Genomic DNA, 21,292 nt, shown 5'->3' on the forward strand with positions numbered 1-21,292 from the left:
AACGACTCACGTGCTCGACTCAATTGTCAGTCTCTCTCTGTCTGCAGATCAATTACATTGTTGCCGTCACTTCTTCACGGTCTTATATACAAGAATACTGCATATCTAGTAAACACTCGAGACTTCACAAAGGGGCATGAACGTTCTAGAAGCACATGACATGCTACCAGCGTCACGTGACTTCCGCTGTTGTAACAGTATCTAAGGTTTTATGATGTTGTAGTTAAGCCTAGAGATTTCTGAACATATCCAAGCACTTTACTGATAACGTTAACTACATCTGTTTGGTTTTCCATCTCACTAATTACTGCTTTAGGTTCTTTGCTAAATATTTTGAAGAATGAAGTAATTGAAACTTGTCCTTGTTTCTTACACATTTCACACAAATACTGTAAGTGCAGCCTAGTCAATTATTACTTATGATACACACCATCTCAGCTTATATACTATTTGTTTACTGTTTCTACAACCTTCAGAGTATTTCTGATTTCTTGATATGACTGCTTTAATTTCACCTACTAGAATTCTTGAAGCATCAAAGGCACATATGAAATATGCCATTGATTAGCTACTTCATTGCCATGTAGTATGCCCAAGGGTACCTGCAGGGAGGGGCAAAAGGGGACATTTGCCCCCTTACATTTCACAAAAAATTGCGCGCATGATGATGTAAACTTATCATATTTAAACTAAAAATTTTTAATAATCTTTATCAAAAACTGTAAATTTGTGTTTGCATTTAAGCACATATAAAACATATTATTTTAGTTTGTTGACTTACACTGTAAAAGCCGATACCCTACATACATGTTTTGCCCTTAAAAGACATGCCTGATTTCACACCTTACTTACTGCTAGTTATATTTAAAAAACACAAACTATTTCAGACTTAAAATAATGGTAAGCAGGGATTTTTAAATCTTTACAGTAATTAAAATAATTGTGATATGCTGTTAAATGTTAGTATGCAAGACTTCATTGTTCAGTTTTAGATTTTAAAAGTTTATAAGACTGATTGAATAGGAATACAAAGAGGATCTATTTCCTTCTCCTGGTTCTCACCCTATGTACAACAGAAGGAACCCACTGTCCCTACAGTCTCCCCCCCCCCAAAAAAAAACAAATTGTCTTTTGATGCTTGAAAAGTGCTCTTTTTTATCAATGAACCCTGCCCTTTTAATGTTCTTTGCAAATTACTGGTATACCTACTTAGGAAATCCTTAGAAAAAATATACAACATATCAGGTTTTTTAGTATTTTAGCTAATTTTATCTGTATAGTAGAACACAGTAAGCAATAAATTTCAAGTAATTGAAGCCTGAGATCGAATGATAGAACTGTATACTTACAATATATAGGTAAGGACTCCAACTGCCCACACATCAGTAGCTGTGCTAACTTCTTCTTTTTTTACTATTTCTGGAGCTGTTTGGTGGGTAAAAAAGTATTTGAAATACAAAGATCTCATAAAACAACTGAGAAAGTAATATACATAGTACAGTATTATATATTAAAAAATACACAAGACCATGACAGGTTACCTACAGACTGCACAAAGCAACATTGTACGAAATATTTCAGTTTTCATATTTAAAAAAGGTTTAAACACCTTAAGATAACAATTAATCATCAGGTTAATTACTTAAATGGAGTTATATAAGATTAATTACTTAAATAAAATTATATAAAAGTTTTATTGGTTCATAATACATCTAAAAGATGCTTGCTTATTAATATAACACAACATACATATTATTATTATTTTTTGATTGAAACAAAAACTTACCCAAGTATTCAACTTTTCCTTTAACATCAATCTTTTTTCCAGTTTTTGGAACATAACTGGCTGACCCCAAATCAACCAGTTTAATATCTGGTCGTCGATGGTTAATCATGACAACATTATCTGGCTGTATTTCTAAGCAACATATTCCTCGGAAGTGGAGATACTCTATGGCATTCAGTACCTAAAGATTGAGATGGTGAATTCATATTTGCATTTTAACATGGGATGTTGAACCCCATGTTTTAGTGTTTACGTCCATAAACCTACCAATGACTCATCACAGGGACAACTCTGAGGGTTATTGCAATGTAATTGAAATGGCTGTAGCTAACTACAGGAAAAGTCACATTTAATTTTATATTAAATTCTAATATTTTATAAAACTAAAGAATCTTTACCAACAAGTTTCTCAAAATTTTCAGCTTCTTTAACTTTGAAATCTCATTTTAAGCAATATTTGTAAATCAATCCAACTCTGGATGTTTATATCATTGTAATAATTTTAGAATAAATAAAAACTAAAATTTTGTGAAATACATTATTTCTTCTTTAGGAATACAAGATTAAAAAATAACCATCCTAAAGTTATAATTTTCCTACACTGAAAATGTATTTGCAATAGGTACTTACCTGGTCTCACATAAATAGCTATTCTCTTCAGTGCTGCCCTCTATGTGCAATTGTTTTTAATACATGCCACAAGCCTTCTATCTCCCCTCCATTGAAATTGACTGATTCAATGCTTCTCTCATGCAAATCATCATGGGTAAACCCTCCACCAATAAGAGTGTGACATACTCTCATGATGCATGTGACTCCCTCTACTCAAATCTACAGAAGTATCACTTTGAGGTTTGGCAGAAAATTGAAGCACCAGTTTTCATTGTGGAGGAAGGGTGGGAAGTGTGAGCGGAAGTAAGTACCTATCGGAAATACATTTTCAGTATAGGTAAATTATAACTTCCGATACGATACATTACCTCCACTCACATAAATTGCTAGAATCCCACATTGAATAGGTGGAGGGAGCAGTGTGAGGAAAAGAAGCATCCTTTAAAACTGTTTGATGGACATTTCCCTAAGATGAGACAGTCAGATTCTAAGATCTGATATGGGGAACTGCACCACTTCTGAACCAGGCATACTCTTTGTTCATTAGAGAAAGATGTCGCACATATGGGTGGAAAACAGAGGAGCACATCCAAGTGGGAGAGAACTAAGGTCAGATAGTGATCCGAACAATATACTATTTATGCAACTATCCCAGAATATATAAAAGTGGGTAAAATTAAAAGGATGTGTCCTAGGTGTAGAGTGGTTAGGGCTTAACATACATAACATAACAGAAATCATGTAGAAAATTGCAGTAATAGACCTAGCTGATTCTGCAGGAGAGGTAGGGAAAACACAGCAAAATCCAGTGGTGTAAAAAAGGCTATCAAATCTTTATCGGCCTAATAGACCTAGCTGATTCTGCAGGAGAGGTAGGGAAAACACGGCAAAATCTGGTGGTGTAAAAAAGGCTATCAAATCTTTATCGGCCTAATAGACCTAGCTGATTCTGCAGGAGAGGTAGGGAAAACACGGCAAAATCTGGTGGTGTAAAAAAGGCTATCAAATCTTTATCGGCCTGAAATGTTTCAACTTGTTCAGGAAGATTAGTGGTTTACCCATATAACAATCAATCTCATGATGGATAATAGCAGAAAAATCCAATGACGGGTCCCCTCCACCTGCAGCCTGTGAAAATATTGCTAAAGATATTACGCCCAATTTGGGAATAAGAACCTTAGAATTCATTGTAGAACTATGTAAATCAAACAAAATATGAAAGTGTGAGAAAAAATAATAAAGTCAGGGAAATTCAGTTAAATTAAAATATTTCTTCAAATGTAAAGAAAAAAAATAATAATGAAAAAATCCCATTTCCGCAAATAAGCTATTAAAATAACAATACACACAAAGAGCACCAAAAGAAAAAACATCTGAACAGGAGTACTGCCAAATGAGAAGTGATTATTCAGTAGAATTGAATAGAGGGAGCCACATGCATCATGATAGTATGTTTGCACTCTTATTGGTGGAGGGTTGACACATGATGATTTGTATGAGAGATGCATTAGAATCAGTAAATTACAACAGAGGAGAGATAGAAGGCATGTGTAAAATTATTTTTTGCACATAGAGAATAGCTATTTATGTGGGTGGAAGTAATGTGTACCATATTGGAATGGAATTTCTTACCTGTGTGATGATTTTTGCAACTGTGTCTTCACTATATTCATGATGAGACGTAAGATAGGTAAGGATGTCTATACCAGAGAGTTTTTCCATTACAAGGATAGTAAGCTCATTCTTACGGCTAGCAGCTTCCAAGGATGCAATACGTTCATGTCTCAAAGATTTAAGAATATCATACTCTTGTAGAACATCTGACTCATTCTCACTGCTAGTGTGGATAACTTTGCCTACAAGTGTTTTTCCCATTTCCTTTACCCAGATTTTCACAACAACAGAAAACCTTCCTCTGTTGGAAAATTAAAAATTAATTTATTTCAGTTAGGCTTAGTAGTTATAGGAAAATGTCAGAGTACGCGAGGTTGATAATTATATTTCAGAGTAATAATATTTCATTTGTTGGATGAATTTTACAACCTTTTTTATTATATTACAAAACATTTGGAAAATGGTACAAACTGTATCAGGAATCTAGTAATTATCTATTACAAACTCTTAAATAGCCTATATATTATACATGATAAATATAAACAAATTTTCCATATTTCATTATTAAATGCTACAGTTAGAAGTTAGTGAAGCACATATACCTGGCTATCTCAGCAACAAAGTTGTACATTTCCATAGGATCTCTGTCAATCATAGGAATTGGATTTTGTTCAATATTGTAGTCTAAATCAGAAACATCGAACTCATTCATTTCAATTTCATGGCCTCTCTCAGTCATTTCTTGACGATATTTACGAGCTTTAGTTATTTTGACTTTAGGAGCACCTGAATAAAGTAAATAAAGGATGATACAATTCTGTTATATCATTATATCATCTGTTATATCATTAAATAATGTTTGCTAAACTAGACATTGGAATTTAGACATAAATCTTGTAACTGATAGTATTAACGTTGAATAGCTTAAGATTACCATCAATAATGCATTAATTGACTTACTGATAAGTGATGTTGTAAGTGTAAAATTATTTTTATGCTATTGTATTCTAAGTATAACTGTCCTGTAAAATGTATGCAAATCCTACTGAAGCTATCACAAGACCTTACTTATCACATTTTATTAAGTAGATGAATGACAAATGCTAGAACATTCAAACAGAAACTTTCTCAACTATTAATGCAATTTCATTTGAAATCATTATAGCTACTAAATCGTACAGTACTCACAAATTGCATGTGCAAACAGGTATATGTATGGAAAACATTAAATTATAATCACAAAGTCTTCATTAAAAACTCTTCATGCTGGGGTGTGAACTACTTAGTCATTGGCACTGACCAAAGAAATAGCCAGCAATGCCTTCCTGTGGATAGCCATTGAACATATACAGTAAGAGTTTGAAAGGTTAGTAAAGCAAATAAATATCATCTTCAATATAAATTGGTTGTGTAAAAATATGGATCATTAACTTTGTAAACTAACTATTGATGTTCAACTAAAAATCAGAAATTTTCCATAAACTTCCAAAGCTGATATAATGTCTTTCATTATCCCATACCAAAAGATTTTTAAAAGAACTATGATGTTCATTAGCATGTGAAACTGAGCAATATAAAACATAATTAGGGCCACTGGCTCAAAAAAATATACTTTTAAAAGTTGAATAGTTAAACTTTCTACTTCATGAAATTACTTTGTTACTAACTTACTTAACCATTTTTGAATATTACTATTATTTTAAATTTTTTCTTATAATTGAAAAAGAGTAAATGTTACCTTTTGAAAATAAATGTTTAGCATTTATCAACAGAAAGATCTGACAATAAAAGAAAATAAAAATTTGCAAATAAATTACTTAAAAATGCTTGTATAAATGTGTGAAGAACTAAATACTGTGATGGATTATTAGTGGTGAAAGGGACAGGATATTTTGTAGCGGATTTATTATTATATATTTATTTTAATATCAACATTTGTTTAGATTAAGTTTATATTTAGAAATATGCATAGCTTATAATGTTAAATATGTATTGCAAAACTACCACCTATTCTTTAGTTTTAGAAGATTCTTGAGTGTAAGAAGCAACAATATATGTATGTGTATGTAAACAATAGTGTTAGCATCAGTACTGTTACATTACTAACAATAGTGCTAGCATCAGTATTGTTACATTACTAACAATAGTGTTAGCATCAGTATTGTTACATTACTAACAATAGTGTTAGCATCAGTATTGTTACATTACTAACAATAGTGTTAGCATCAGTATTGTTACATTACTAACAATAGTGTTAGCATCAGTATTATTACATTACTGTTACATTACTAACAATAGTGTTAGCATCAGTACTGTTACATTACTAACAATAGTGTTAGCATCAGTACTGTTACATTATAAACAATAGTGTTAGCATCAGTACTGTTACACTACTAACAATAGTGTTAGCATCAGTATTGTTACATTACTAACAATAGTGTTAGCATCAGTATTGTTACATTACTAACAATAGTGTTAGCATCAGTACTGTTACATTATAAACGATAGTGTTAGCATCAGTACTGTTACATTACTAACAACAGTGTTAGCATCAGTATTGTTACATTACTGTTACATTACTAACAATAGTGTTAGCATCAGTACTGTTACATTACTATTACATTACTAACAATAGTGTTAGCATCAGTACTGTTACATTATAAACAATAGTGTTAACATCAGTACTGTTACATTATAAACAATAGTGTTAGCATCAGTACTGTTACATTATAAATGATAGTGTTAGCATCAGTACTGTTACATTACTAACAATAGTGTTTGCATCAGTACTGTTACATTACTAACAATAGTGTTAGCATCAGTATTGTTACATTACTAACAATAGTGTTAGCATCAGTACTGTTACATTACTAACAATAGTGTAATTGTCAGTACTGTTACATTACTAACAATAGTGTTAGCATCAGTACTGTTACATTACTAACAATAGTGTTAGCATCAGTACTGTTACATTATAAACAATAGTGTTAACATCAGTACTGTCACATTATAAACAATAGAGTACTGATGTTAACAGTTACATTATAAACAATAGTGTTAACATCAGTACTGTTACCTTATAAACAATAGTGTTAACATCAGTACTGTTACATTACTAACAATAGTGTTAACATCAGTACTGTTACATTATAAACAATAGTGTTAGCATCAGTACTGTTACATTATAAACAATAGTGTTAGCATCAGTACTGTTACATTATAAACAATAGTGTTAACATCAGTACTGTTACATTATCTGAATTTGAGAAACTCTCCACACGTCTATAAATATAACGAACGCGATGAGGCAAAAAAAACAGTATCTATTATTGGTTTGCTATAGTTGGTGTGGTATAAACTTCGGAAGTTATAACTGTGATTGTTATAATGCTTATTAATTGGGAAACTTAAAAAATTTGACCAGGAACATTTATAAATTTCGATCATTTTAAACCATTCAATTTCAGTGGATTCACATCGGACATTAGTACTTTTACGAAAACATTACCTAACGTCGTCGGTGAAAATTCGACCTGTAATCGATGTGTGATCAGCAAGAACTACAGGGCTAGCTATCTCTCTGTTAAGTGAATTATACCTATGTCAACTTGAAATTAACTCACTCATCATCAACCCTTGACAAGATATCAAGGAAATTCCAGACTCAAAATAGGACTTTATATTGCTTGTAAGTTTGTAAAACTTTTCTATATAACTCATTGTTTGTAATAACTATTATTGTATATTGTATGATTGGATGTGCATTAAAATAGATTTGTGTTAAAAAGGAAAAACAGTATGTATCAATCTTGTTGGCAAATACCATAAACTGGCTATATATTGGCATTTATTTAACAACTAAATCCAAAGTATAATTTAACAACTAAATTTGAATTATCATTTAGCTCAATTTCAGACCATTTGAAAATTGTAATACGTAACAATACATATTTATTAATCCTAAAAAACAAAAAGTTAAAAAATATAAAAGAAGTCTAAAACAGAAAGTAGTAAAAACTGAAAGTGTTTCTTTAGCTTTTGAGTTTCTAAATCTTGCATTGTGTTTGAAATGGATATGCACATCTTTATAATGATAACAAAATGTGTGTATTTTAATCCAACACTCCCACGCTGTTTTGGATGTGGATAATCCCCAAATGTTAGGGTGACATTTTACCCAATGTAACGTTTAGATAGCTAAAACCTGACAAAACTGGTACATTCATCTTGAATCTACGATTAAATCCTCCTCTTCATTAGTGATTTTCTAATTGAGAAAGATTATTTTCTGAGGTATTTATAAAAATGATATTTAGACCTATATTATTAATTTGTTCATGGTAAAACTAAGCATGGTTGAGTTTGAAATAGGATCTTGACTTATTATTTGTACTCTTAAATAACAATGGGAATAAAAGCTACAAAAAATGTGTTCTCTCACGTTAATTATATTTTATTTTATATTCTCTGATCTTTTGACTGGCTACTTGTAAAACATTCCTGAATGTAAAATAAATGTTTAAATGCACTTAATTAGCAAGATACAAATTCTCTCAAGGAACTAATGGGTAAAATAGTTTCATAAACTTGGGATATTTTCTATAAGTTATACAAATGTGATAAAGAATTACATTTTTACAGTTTCAGATTACCTTCAACGTCATAATCTACCTAGAAAAATACATCTATTCATTTGTCTTGACAACTGCAAAAAATACAAGTAATAACATATGCACTTGTGTTGAAATATAACTAAATTTACAAATAACATACATGACCTGCTAAAACTAAACATGCAAGATGGACATAAGAAGTACGTAATAGTAAACACAGATCAACGTTTCTTTCTGTCACGGAGTTGCACTTTTGAGGAGTTTATGCAGTTTTTCTAAATCATGCATAATTCACTCTAAGTACACACAGTAATGACGATCTTGTTTTCACTTGCATTAATTTCAGGTATTTTTCTTAAAGGTATTTCTCTCTAATACACAAAATGTTTATTTAAGCAATAATTATTCTATGTAATAATTAACTTCTTTTTATATTAAAAAACTAATATAAAAATACAGAAGATAAATATAAAATGTTAATACAATGTTCATAGAAAGTTTTTCAAAATTCATAAAACGTTTAGGATGTAAATTGTCACTGACGATGCAACAGGAAATTGAAGTATTATTTTAAATGTGATTCAATGAGCTTTCATCGGTTAAGATATATGTCAAAATATGCAAAGGTGATAGTGATTATCAATAATAGAACATGTTCTATAATATTACACTATCACAAGCCAAAAGATAAAGGACAGTATTTGTTATTATTAGCAAACAATAATATTATCAATAATAGAACATGTTCTATAATATTAAAAGGACAGTATTTGTTATTATTAGCAAACAATAATATCTTTTGGCTTTATTTTTAAACGAATCATTAAAATATCACCGAGTATGAAACTACATTATTATTTTTCTCTCATGTTACAAACATATACATTGTGATTTGTGGGTATCAGATTGTTGCTAATAATGTATGACAACAGCCTCACTCAATATTAAGGATTTAATCACTGTAAATTACATTTTTAACCTGAATGTAGGGAAAGCTACTCACTATTGAGTCTGCCTGTGTCCTTCTGGCATTTAGTATTCCACTATTCAATGTGGTCATATCAGTAATTAACAAGTTTGTGGGTAAAAACTCTCACATATGAATGTGTCTTCTGTAAATTTGGGATTGGTCATGTGGCCAGCATGCATTTTCTGTCCCATGTCCAGGCAGTGCTTTTTACACGTACTGCACAATCATAGTACTCCTCTTTCTTTCATTGCTGTGTTATAGTAATGCCCATATCCATAGAAGTATTAACATATTTATAATACTTATTAGCAGACTTTTATAATAATTCCTTTAGTGATTATCTATGTGTAATGATAAATGTATTAAGTCATCTATTGTCAGATTGCCTTAGTGATAAACACCTATCTGTCAAAGAAGATACATTTGATAACAAATGTGAGCTCACCTGATGCTAAAGTGCTGGTTTGTTCTGAGGGCAAGCTACTTTCACTCCAACCAAACCTGTTTTTAGCAGCCATGCGGAAATGGTATATGGTTGATGAAGAGAGGTCACGAACAACATAAAATTCGTGATCTATTTTATCAGATACTTTGGTCCACGTACTTTCATCTAGGTATAAAAAATAATTATATATTTGAATGCATATTTAACAAACAACACTTTAACTGTGTTTGATATAATTACTGTAAGTTATAATTTTCCTATATTGAAAATGTATTTCCAATAGGTACATACTTCCTTTCACATACATAGCTATTCTCGTTTAGTGCTGCCCTCTATATGTAAAAAAAAACAACGTTTTTATGCATGTCACAAGCCTTTTATCTCCCCCTTCATTGGAACTGACTGATTTCAATGTGTCTCTCATGCAAATCATCATGCGTCGCGTCAACCCTCCACAAATAAGAGTGCAACATACTCTATTAAATTCTGTCAAACTATCACTTTGAGTTTTGGCAGAAGATGGAAGCACTGGTTCTCAGTGAGGAGGAAGGTTGGGAAGTGTGAGCAGAAGTAAGTACCTATTGGAAATACATTTTCAGTATAAGAAAATTATAACTTCCAATACGGTACATTACCTCCTCTCACATAAATAGCTAGAATCTCACACTGAATTGGTAGAGCGACTGGTGGGAGGGGAAAAAAGTAGCATACTTTGAAAGCATCCAAAGGACACACCCTAAGACTAGAGAGTCAGATTCGAAGATCTAATGTGGGGGATCACACAACTTCTGAACCAGGTATACTCTTTGCCCATCATAGAAAAATGTCGCACATATGGGCAAAAAACAGAGGAGCACATCCAAGTGGGAGAGAACTAAGGTCAGATAGTGATCCGAACAATATACTATTTATGCAACTCTATCCCAGAATATATAAAAGTGGGTAAAATTAAAAGGATGTGTCCTAGGTGTAGAGTGGTTAGGGCTTCATGGACTGTATAAAGGAAGTCAACTACATCCAAAACCACTAAGAACTGACATCCACATTGGGGTAGGATGAGGATCACACCATCAGTAAGTCAACTACAATCCAAAACCCAGCCATTGGGGACTGACATCCATGTGGGGGTAGGATAGAGGATCATACCGGAGGCAAGTCAACTACAACCCAAAATGTGTCCACTGGATACTGACCTCCCTGTGGGGGTAGGAAAGAGGATCATACAATTGGCAAGTCGATTACAATCTAAAACCCATGCCATTGGGAACTGACATCCATGTGGGGGTAGGATAGAGGATCATACCGGAGGCAAGTCAACTACAACCCAAAATGTGTCCACTGGATACTGACCTCCATGTGGGGGTAGGAAAGAGGATCATACAATTGGCAAGTCGATTACAATCTAAAACCCATGCCATTGGGAACCGACATCTATGTAGGGGTAGGAAAGAAGGTGGCAAGTCAAGTACAATCCAAAACTCAGCCACCTGGTGAGTGTAGGAAAGAGGATCATGCCATCTTCACCTCAAGTTCATGAGGCCAGAGGGAATCAAGAACCCTGAGACCTATGAATGAGACACATGTTAATATAAGAAATTGATAGATCGATCCTGGAACCCGACATCTGGTATCAAAAAGATGTCTGCATAATATAAACCATCTCTGAAACTGCACCAAGCACAGTGACATCCTTGAAATAATAAGCATCAAGGGATAGCGGAAGGGAAAATATTGTAAAAATCTGCAAATACCTCCATTGTGATCCACAGCAAGGATGGAGTAACAAGAGTATAATTGAGAGAAAAATATAGACATCCGTTAGAAATGTGGGAGGACTTATGTTGATTGGAAACTAACATCCACGTGGGAGTAGGATGAGGGATCCAAATCAGAGGTGTACTGCAATTTTTGAGAGTTAATTCCCATTTATATTTGTTTCATAATGCAGGATATCATGTCATCTACACCAGCAGAACACCACTGTTCTAATCTCAACTGAATGGTCGTATAATCATTTCTATATGTTATTTGTATTTTGTATTTCATTAACCCATTCAGGAGGATGCTTTCATGATCCACCATCCCAGCAGCTTGGAACTGGAAAGTGGTAAAACTCCCCAACTCCACTAGAAGAAAAGGGGGTTAAATGTGATGGAGTGTTCGGAGAAACGACAACACCTCAGACAGTGCAATGGGTGACAACAAAATGTTAGTTTTAAAAGCAGACAATACTGAGTTATTCAATACAAGGCATGGCAGGGATGGGAAAGCTATCCCTTTCTGCTTTACCCATGTAGTCCATGGGTGAGTATGGTCTGGGACAGGAAAATGTTTTTGCTAAAAATTCCCTCGAAAAGATAAACCCACAAACGATCTTGTGAAACACCTCATCTCTGCAGTGTGTGTTGCGTGGTCATGGAAATATAATATGTAACTCGACATGGCTGTACATTGCAGATTTAATCTGTTAAAAGAAGACCTGGTCAGGCACCACTTGCCACAGAGCAGGATACAAACATTGAGCAATAATAAAAGGGAAAAAGGGCTCATGAAAAGGAAAGAATAAGAAAAAAATAACTTACCCAGTCAAAATCTCACTGAATTCTGAAGAATGGCTACAGGCATAAGATGATAGCCCGAAGAGGAAGAAACTGTGATTCAATGCAAATAGTGAGATGAAAAATGAATTATGGGTAGTCCACATGCCTGAGTGAAGAAGGGTCTTCAAGGGACAACGAAGATGAAAGGCCAATGAAAAGGTAAGGTGTAAAATTAAATGAGGAGACACTCAGAACAAAATATGGGAGGAAGACGATAAAGAGGAATAAGCTCATTGAATGAAGCGCGGAACCCAATGGCAAAATAGAAGGAGAAAGAGGCAAAAACGGGCACCAAGTAATGAAGCCGTGCAGGCAATATAACAGAGAAGAGTACACACATAGAAGTCTATCCAGATCAGGCTGAGGATAAAGGTGGGAAACAGAAGGAACAGAAAGTGGCTGAATGGAGCAGGTATCCTCAGTAGCTACTGCAGAGTTAGGGAGGAAAAGAGGTTCCAAAGAAAGGAGAAGACATGCAGAAGGATAAAGAGTGTGTGAAACATCAATGGCAAATATACAGACCACCGACATTCACAAGCGAATAGAAGAAGGAAGGAAGATGTAAGGGAAAGGTGAAACCAGAAGCACTGGGAGATTGGTTCGATTGTAGGGAAAGTGAGGCAGTGCAGGACAACATGAATATCCCCATCCAGAAGGGCAGCTCACCACAGTAGATGACAAATCCGGAAGGAACATATCAACAGGTAAAGAGTAGGAGAGGTAAACACCTGCAGTATCAAGAAAATTAAAAGAAGTGGGACAGGGCTGCTTGAAAATTCGAAATCAAGGAGACAGAAGACCTCTGATCTAAATGTCAAATGAGGAAATCCGCATGACGAATTGATCAGGAGAAAAACTGTGGACCCAGAAACAAATGATGGAAAACATTCCATTTGCTTTGAGAAACTTCCATGAAGGAAGTGCGAATGAAACAAGCCAGAAAGAAGCTAACTGTTGGAAGAAGCCGGATCTCCTCGCCAATGACCAGAGAAAGACCGGTGTAACAACTTTGCTAAAAAACTCCGAAAAAATTAAGACATTTGACCAGGAACAGCTATAAATTTTGAACATCAGTGGATTCTCATCGGACGTTAGTATCTTTCTGAAAATATTATTGGATTCTTATCGGACATTATTAGTTTTACGAAAACATTATCTACTTCAACGGACCAACAATTTGGTGTGATGACCAATGAGACAAAGCTAGCTAGCTTCCTGGCAATTGTATGTACATCGACTTGAAGTTAACTCGCTAGATATCAAGGGAATTCCAATCTAGAAGGAAGATTTGTATATTGTCTGTAAGTTAGTGAAATTTTTGTTTATAAACTTTGTTTGTAATAATTGTTATTGTAAATTGTACTGTTGTGTATATATTAAAACTTATTTGTGTTAAAAACGAAAATGGTGTGTATCAATCCTGTTGGCAAATATCGCAAGTTAACTAAAATATCAGCATATATCTAGATACTAAATCCAGAATACGATTTAACTGTCAAACTTAAATTATTTAACTTGGCTTTGGACAATTTCAAATTCTCAATACTTAGCATAAATTGGGGGCTCATCCAGGATCTGAATCAGTGACAAAATTCGATCTAAATTATAATTTAGATCATATTTGAATTTATATTTATCAGTACCAACAATATTTGATCATGTTGGATCATCAAGATTTGCTTGTATCACCTTCCCTAAAACAACTAGAAAATATAACAAAAATGAATTGCTTGAAATTGCCAAAGTTTTAGAACTGGAAGTTAAAAGGTCAATGAGAAAAAATGAACTAAAAAAAGTGTATTATCGAAATACTAGTCGATGATGATTTGTTGCCTAAAGAAGCATTAGGGTAATACTCTAGTGTCCCTATTAGCCAACCAGGGTTAAGTGATAAGAATAAATTAGAAATTCAGCTAAAACTCAAACAAATCGAGCTTGAAGAAGCTCGTATTGAAGCTGAAAGAGAAAATAAATGCCTCGAGGTTGAACAAACTCGTATTGAAGCCGAGAAAGAACAAACTCATATTGAACCCGAGAAAGAGAAAGAACAAGCTCGTATTGAAGCCGAAAAAGAAATTAAGCTGAAAGAAATGAAAATTAGACTTAATTGTGATCGACCAAGGCAAAATAACAATTATGAACTTAATTGATACGTTAAGTACCACCGTTCAATGAAAATGAAGTACATAAATATTTCTAACATTTTGAGAAGGTTGCCCAAACCATGAAATGGCCCACCGAAAAATGGTCATTATCTTTACAATGTGTCTTAACTAGTAAAGCACAAGACGCTTATGCCACTCTCTCTTTAAAAGATTGTATGAATTATGATAAGCTTAAAGCAGCTATTCTCCAAGCATACGAGTTAGTACCGGAGGCTTATCACCAAAAGTTTAGAGGTTATTGCAAACAGGATAATCAAACTTATATGGAATTTGCCCACGAAAAAGAAGTTTATTTTGATCGATGATGTAATTCAATGCATACTGGCGATAGTTTTGACAAACTAAGACAATTATGTCTAATTGAGAAATTTAAGCGTTGTACATGTGACGACCTCAAATCTTACTTTGATAAAAAAAGTGGAAGCATTACAGGAAGCAGCCACTCTTTCCGATGACTATGCTTTAACACATAAAACCACTTTTCATATAAAGAAATTCCTACCATTTCTACAAAAACCTGTATCTGTTCAATCCACTTAGGTTGAGAATTCTTCTAAAAAATCCAGCTCCTCTGCCTCGAAATCTTCATACAGTCGGGCTAAAACTTTGTCAAAACCATCAAGGTCTGTCTGCCATTTTTGTAAAAAACCTGGTCATGTTATGTCTGATTGTTGGTGTTTGAAAAAGAAGAAAGAAAAGGAGGCAACACCCAGTGCATTTGTGTCCACATATGGACATAGTTTCACCAGATCACCCAATGTTGTTGATATGGCCACTGGTATAAAAGCTGATGTAATCAGAAAGGAATTTAGACCTTTTGTGTCTGTTGGTTCTATGACTTTGACAAATAACACTGGCAATTCAATACCCATATGTATTCTACGTGATACTGGGGCAACTCAATCATTGTTGTTAGAAGGTGTTTTGCCATTAGAATCGAGTTTTGCCACTGGCTAGTCTATTATTGCTCAGGATATTGAAGGTGGCTTTGTTAATGTTCCTCTTCATAATATTTATTTAGTATCAGACCTAGTTTTGGGACCAGTTGTGGTTAGGGTAAGACCTACTCTGCCAATTAAGGGTGTATCATTGTTGTTGGAAAACGATTTGGCTTGGGGAAAAGTTGCTGCTGACCCTAAAATGGTTAACGAGCTGATCACTGTTTCACCTAAGGATGATGTGGTAGTTGAGGATAATCTCAATGTGTTTCCCTCGTATTCTGTGACTCGAGCTCAGGCTAAGAAATTAAGCCAAAAACAAATGATAGACATGGATTCAGAGGATTTTATTATAGATTTGTCTCAGACATTTTTTGGATCTCACAGAGATCTTGTAAATGATTGTCTTACTGACAATACCACAGTGAGTGACAAAGATGGACGTGAGGGATCTGATTCACCTAGTGAAGTTCAATTTACTAAAAGTAAACTGACAGCTGAGCAAGAAAAAGACCTGCAGATCTCTTCACTACTTAAATATGGTTACTAAAAATGGTTATTAAATGTGGTTATTATGGTTATTTTTTCAAAAATGGGGTGCTTATGAGAAAATGGAGACCACCAGATGTGCCAGCTTCAGAGGATTGAGCTATCGTTTATCAAATCGTTGTTCCTAAGGCATAATCTTCTCAAATATTGAAAGTTGGCCATCAAATTCCCCTTGGGAGGTCATTTAAGACATGTGACAAAATTATAAGACATTTCTCTTGGCCAAAAATTAGGCAAGACGTTTCTCAGTTTTGTAAAACTTGTCATATCTCTCAGTTGGTCGGAAAACCTAACCAGAAACTTCCTGTTGCTCCTCTGAAACCTATCCCAGCATTCGAAGAACCCTTCAGTCATGTGATTGTTGACTGTGTCGGGCCTTTGCCAAAAACTCGATCAGGGAACCAGTATTTGTTAACTATCATGTGCGCATTCACTCAATTCCCTAAAGCTGTACCTTTGAGAAACATTTCGTCCCAAAAAATTTCTAAGGCTTTGATCAATTTATTTACTTTTGTTGGCTTGTTCAAAGAAATTCAATCTGATCAAGGATCAACTTTTATGTTAGGGTTGTTTCAACAAGTTGTTAATCAGCTTGTTGCTAAACAGATAAAATCTAGTGCATATCATCAAGAATCGCAAGGTGCTCTTGAGAGATTCCGTTCTACCTTGAAGAATATGATGCGGACTTACTGCCTCAATAACGAGAAGGATTGGAATAAGGAGTTAATTTATTATTATTTGCTGTTCGTGAGTCCATTCAAGAGTCGTTAGGGTTTAGCCCGTTTGAGTTGGTGTTTGGCCCTTCATTGCATGGCCCTTTGAAGTTGCTGAAGGAAGAATGGTTGAAAGATGATCCAAAAGAAATGCACTTATTGGATTACGTTTCCAAGTTTCGGTCCAGACTCCTATGTGCTTGTGAATTGGCTTGAGAAGATTTGAAGTCATCCAACGTTAAAATGAAAAATGTTTATGACTGTAAGGCTGAAGAGCATAAGTTCAATCCTGGGGACATGGTCTTGGTATTGTTATCCACTATGGGACATTCACTCAGAGCTAGGTATCATGGTCCCTATGAGGTTGTTCAGAAAGTTAATGATACGGACTATGTTGTAAAAACACCTGATCGTCGAAAGGCTACCCAGCTGTGTCATATTAATATGTTAAAACCCCACCATATACGAAAAGCATCTGAAAATATTTTAACCATTGAGTGTTCTCCTGATACTGATGACAGTTGCTTTGACTCAGACACCCATAAGTTTGATAATATTGGAGAAGAATGCAACATCAAACTGAGTAATTCTGACATTCTGGCCAATCTTGATTCAAAACTTGATCATTTGCCTCCTGAAAAGAAAGATCAACTTGTTAGTCTATTGCATGAATATGAATGTATGTTTCCCGACATTCCTAATCAAACCAACATTGCTGTACATGATGTAAACATAGGTGATGCTTCTCCTCTAACACAACATCCCTATCGGGTGAATCCAATCAAGGCCAAGAAAATGCATAAAGAAATATCTTACATGCTGGAAAACGGTATTATAGAGCCAAGTAAAAGTGACTGGTTTTCACCTTGTGTACTGGTTCCTAAGTCTGATGGCTCATTTAAATTCTGTACAGACTTTTGCAAAGTAAATGCTTTGACAAAGACAGATTTCTACCCATTACAAGAATGGAAGATTGTATTGATAAAATTGGGAAAGCCAGATATATCTCAAAGTGTGACCTACTAAAGGGATACTGGGCTGTCCCTCTTAACTGACAGAGCAAAAGAAATCTCTGCTTTTGTTACTTCTGATGGGTTATACCAGTACAATGTAATGCCTTTTGGGATGAAAAATTCTCAAGCAACTTTTCAGCGAATGATAAATCAATGCCTCAACAATCTTTCAGATGTTGGAATTTATGTTGATGATATTGTGATTTACAGTGACACATGGGAAGAACATTTATGTGTAGTACGTGATGTTTTTGTGAGGCTGAAGAAAGCCAATCTCACTGTAAATCTGGCAAAAAGTGACTTTTGTAAATCCAGAGTTGTTTACTTAGGTCATGTAGTAGGCCATATAGAACCTTGTGAGCTGTAATAAAACTGAAATGAAGTCAAAGACGAGAAGGGTGGGCCCAACTACGATGGGTGTTTAAAAAGAAAAACACCCAAATGGACATGATATTGGATAGGTCACAGTAAGGACTTCTCCAACTTGATTATCCAGCCTACTAAAGTTGCCTCCAGGACCAGCTGATGAGCTAACAGTAGCCAGTCATTTAAAGAAAGAGGAAAGCATAAATCCCAACAAGAAAGAGGTGGCAAATGAGCCTGGGACAAGGTTGCATCACAATCCAGAAGATCCAAACAACAGTGAAACCACATATGTAAATCGATAGCAGAAGATGACAAATGAGCCAAAGTGGAGGTAATAAGAAATCACAGGAAAGTGGGGAAATAGATAAAACATCACATACTTGAGAAAAAAATGTCTTATTAGGCATAGCTGATTCTGCAGGTAGGGTAGTGAAGGACATGGCCAAATCTGGTGATGTAAAAAAGCTATCAATATTTCATCAGCTTGCACAAGGTTCGACTTGTGCAGGAGGATTAGTGGGGCAAATTCAGGAGAAGGAAGCTGACCCATATAATGATCAGTCTCACAACAGATAAATCCAGTGATGGGTCTCCCCTACCTTCATCCTGTGAAATAGTGCTGGAGGTATGATAATCAAAGTGGGAACGTGAATCTTAGAATTCATTGTAGAAATACATACGTAAAAAAAAAGTATTTGATGTAAAATATGCAAGTGTGAAAAAACACAAAACAACTGGGAAATTAAGTTAAAGTAAAAGGTTTCTACAATGTAAGTAAAAAAAAAGTATTTGATGTAAAATATGCAAGTGTGAAAAAACACAAAACAACTGGGAAATTAAGTTAAAGTAAAAGGTTTCTACAATGTAAGTAAAAAAAAAGTATTTGATGTAAAATATGCAAGTGTGAAAAAAAAACAACAACTGGGAAATTAAGTTAAAGTAAAAGGTTTCTACAATGTAAGTAAGAAAAAAAAGTAATGAAGAAATCCAACTTTGGAAATTAAACTATTAAAATCATGAATGCGATTCACATGAAGAGCATCAAAATAAAAAACACCTGAACACAAGTACTGCCAAATGAGAAATGACAGTTTGGGAGAAATGACTAGAGAGTATGAGAGTATGTCGCACTCTTAATAATGGAGAGTTGACACATGATGATTTGCATAAGAGACACATTGGAATCAGTCAATTTCAGTGACGGGGAGATAAAAGGCTTGTGGCATGCATAAAAATATTTTTTGAATATAGTGGGCAGCACTGAATGAGTATAGTTATTTAAGTGAGGAGGTAATGTACCGTACTGGAAAACTTGTTACATATCATCAACATTTGTGAAGCTATCAATAATTTTTGGAACATTTTTACTTCAGAATGTACAAGTAAAGCTTTCTAAAGAAGAAAAGTGCTTAACATTACTGTAAAGATATTGAATACATGTGTTCAAAATAGAATAAATGTATTCTGCACTAATATCTAATATGGAGATATAAAGCTTACCAGGCTGCTTGTATTCCAGACAGTAACACAAAGTTGGAGAATTTCCCTCATTCTTTGGTGGACACCAGACCAAAAGTATCTCTGTATCAGATGACTGCTCCACATCTGGGGCATCTGGTCTACCAGGTACACCTACAGTACGTTCAAGTAGGTCTTTTAGATAATAAAAACCAGTAAGCAGGTACACCTACAGAACGTTCAAGTAGGTCTTTTAGATAATAAAAACCAGTAAGCAGGTACACCTACAGTACGTTCAAGTAGGTCTTTTAGATAATAAAACCAGTAAGCAGGTACACCTACAGTACGTTCAAGTAGGTCTTTTAGATAATAAAACCAGTAAGCAGGTACACCTACAGAACGTTCAAGTAGGTCTTTTAGATAATAAAAACCAGTAAGCAGGTACACCTACAGTACGTTCAAGTAGGTCTTTTAGATAATGAAAACCAGTAAGTCTATTTTAAATGATGGCTTCTTAAAGATTGAAAAGAAAAGTCAATTGAAATGTTTTGGTTTTAGGTGGTCATATTTCATGGGTGCATTGTTTTCAAACCCAAGTTAAGTACAATGGACTGAAGTGGCATTACTATATAATTGTCTGTTATGTATTAGAATAACAACTTGTGAAATTAAATGGACATTTTAAAAAAAAATTCACTTGCATATTAATTATTATTAGTTGTTAAAAGAATTTTAAAGATTTTTGTTTCTTTAGCTGCAATTTACACTGATTTTTCAGATTTTTTTTTTCAGACAACCCGTGACAACAAACTAGACAACCCGTGACCAGTTGGGTCACCCACTATTCAGAGGTTATGAAGAATTCAAGCTAATTTCAATCTTGCACCGAAATGAAGGTTTATTTTGAGATAATTTAATCATATATTTCAATCCATTCATGTTATTCATAATTCAAGTAAAGTTATTTGATTGTTGATCGGGAGTAAAAGTATAGACTATTTCATTTTCCAAAAAAGTGAAGCCAGAGTTTTCAGGTATTGTGATGTTGTGATTTTTTTCTCTTAAGCCTTCTACAAATAAGAAACAGTAACACTTTATTTTTTCTTCGAATTACCTACCATAACCAAGGCACATTATTGATTAATTCATCAAGATCTTGTTTTTGTCATCTTATGCCTTTTAATGAAGACGGGAACATTGACAGAGAAATAGATTTGAACAAAGAAGTTTCATAAAGAGTGCAAATGGTTGTGTGATGTAAAATTACTCATGTTAGAAATTTTCATAAAAGTGACCCAAAAAATAACACTAACTCGGTAACCCGTGGCCCGATGAAGTTTCGTAAAGAGTGCAAATGGTAGTGTGATGTAAAATTACTCATGCTAGAAATTTTCATAAAAGAGACCCAAAAAACGGCACTAACTCGGTAACCCGTGGCCCGATGAAGTTT

General features: G+C 34.2%; 1 protein-coding gene across 1 annotated transcript in view; it reads right to left on the reverse strand.

The window, feature by feature from the left end:
• Positions 1-21,292, reverse strand: part of LOC106474356 (obscurin-like) — a 40,235-nt gene that overhangs the window by 16,571 nt on the left and 2,372 nt on the right. Inside the window, exons 2-7 of the mRNA XM_013935048.2 lie at positions 19,885-20,016; positions 10,041-10,205; positions 4,615-4,798; positions 4,031-4,313; positions 1,787-1,967; positions 1,350-1,425 (exon numbers count right to left, since the gene is read on the reverse strand). Of these exons, the coding sequence (XP_013790502.2) occupies positions 1,350-1,425; positions 1,787-1,967; positions 4,031-4,313; positions 4,615-4,798; positions 10,041-10,205; positions 19,885-20,016 (1,021 nt within the window). The remainder of the gene's footprint in view (positions 1-1,349; positions 1,426-1,786; positions 1,968-4,030; positions 4,314-4,614; positions 4,799-10,040; positions 10,206-19,884; positions 20,017-21,292) is intronic.

This window comes from Limulus polyphemus, unplaced genomic scaffold (assembly GCF_000517525.1).
Source record: "Limulus polyphemus unplaced genomic scaffold, Limulus_polyphemus-2.1.2 Scaffold7112, whole genome shotgun sequence".
Lineage (NCBI taxonomy): Eukaryota > Metazoa > Arthropoda > Merostomata > Xiphosura > Limulidae > Limulus > Limulus polyphemus.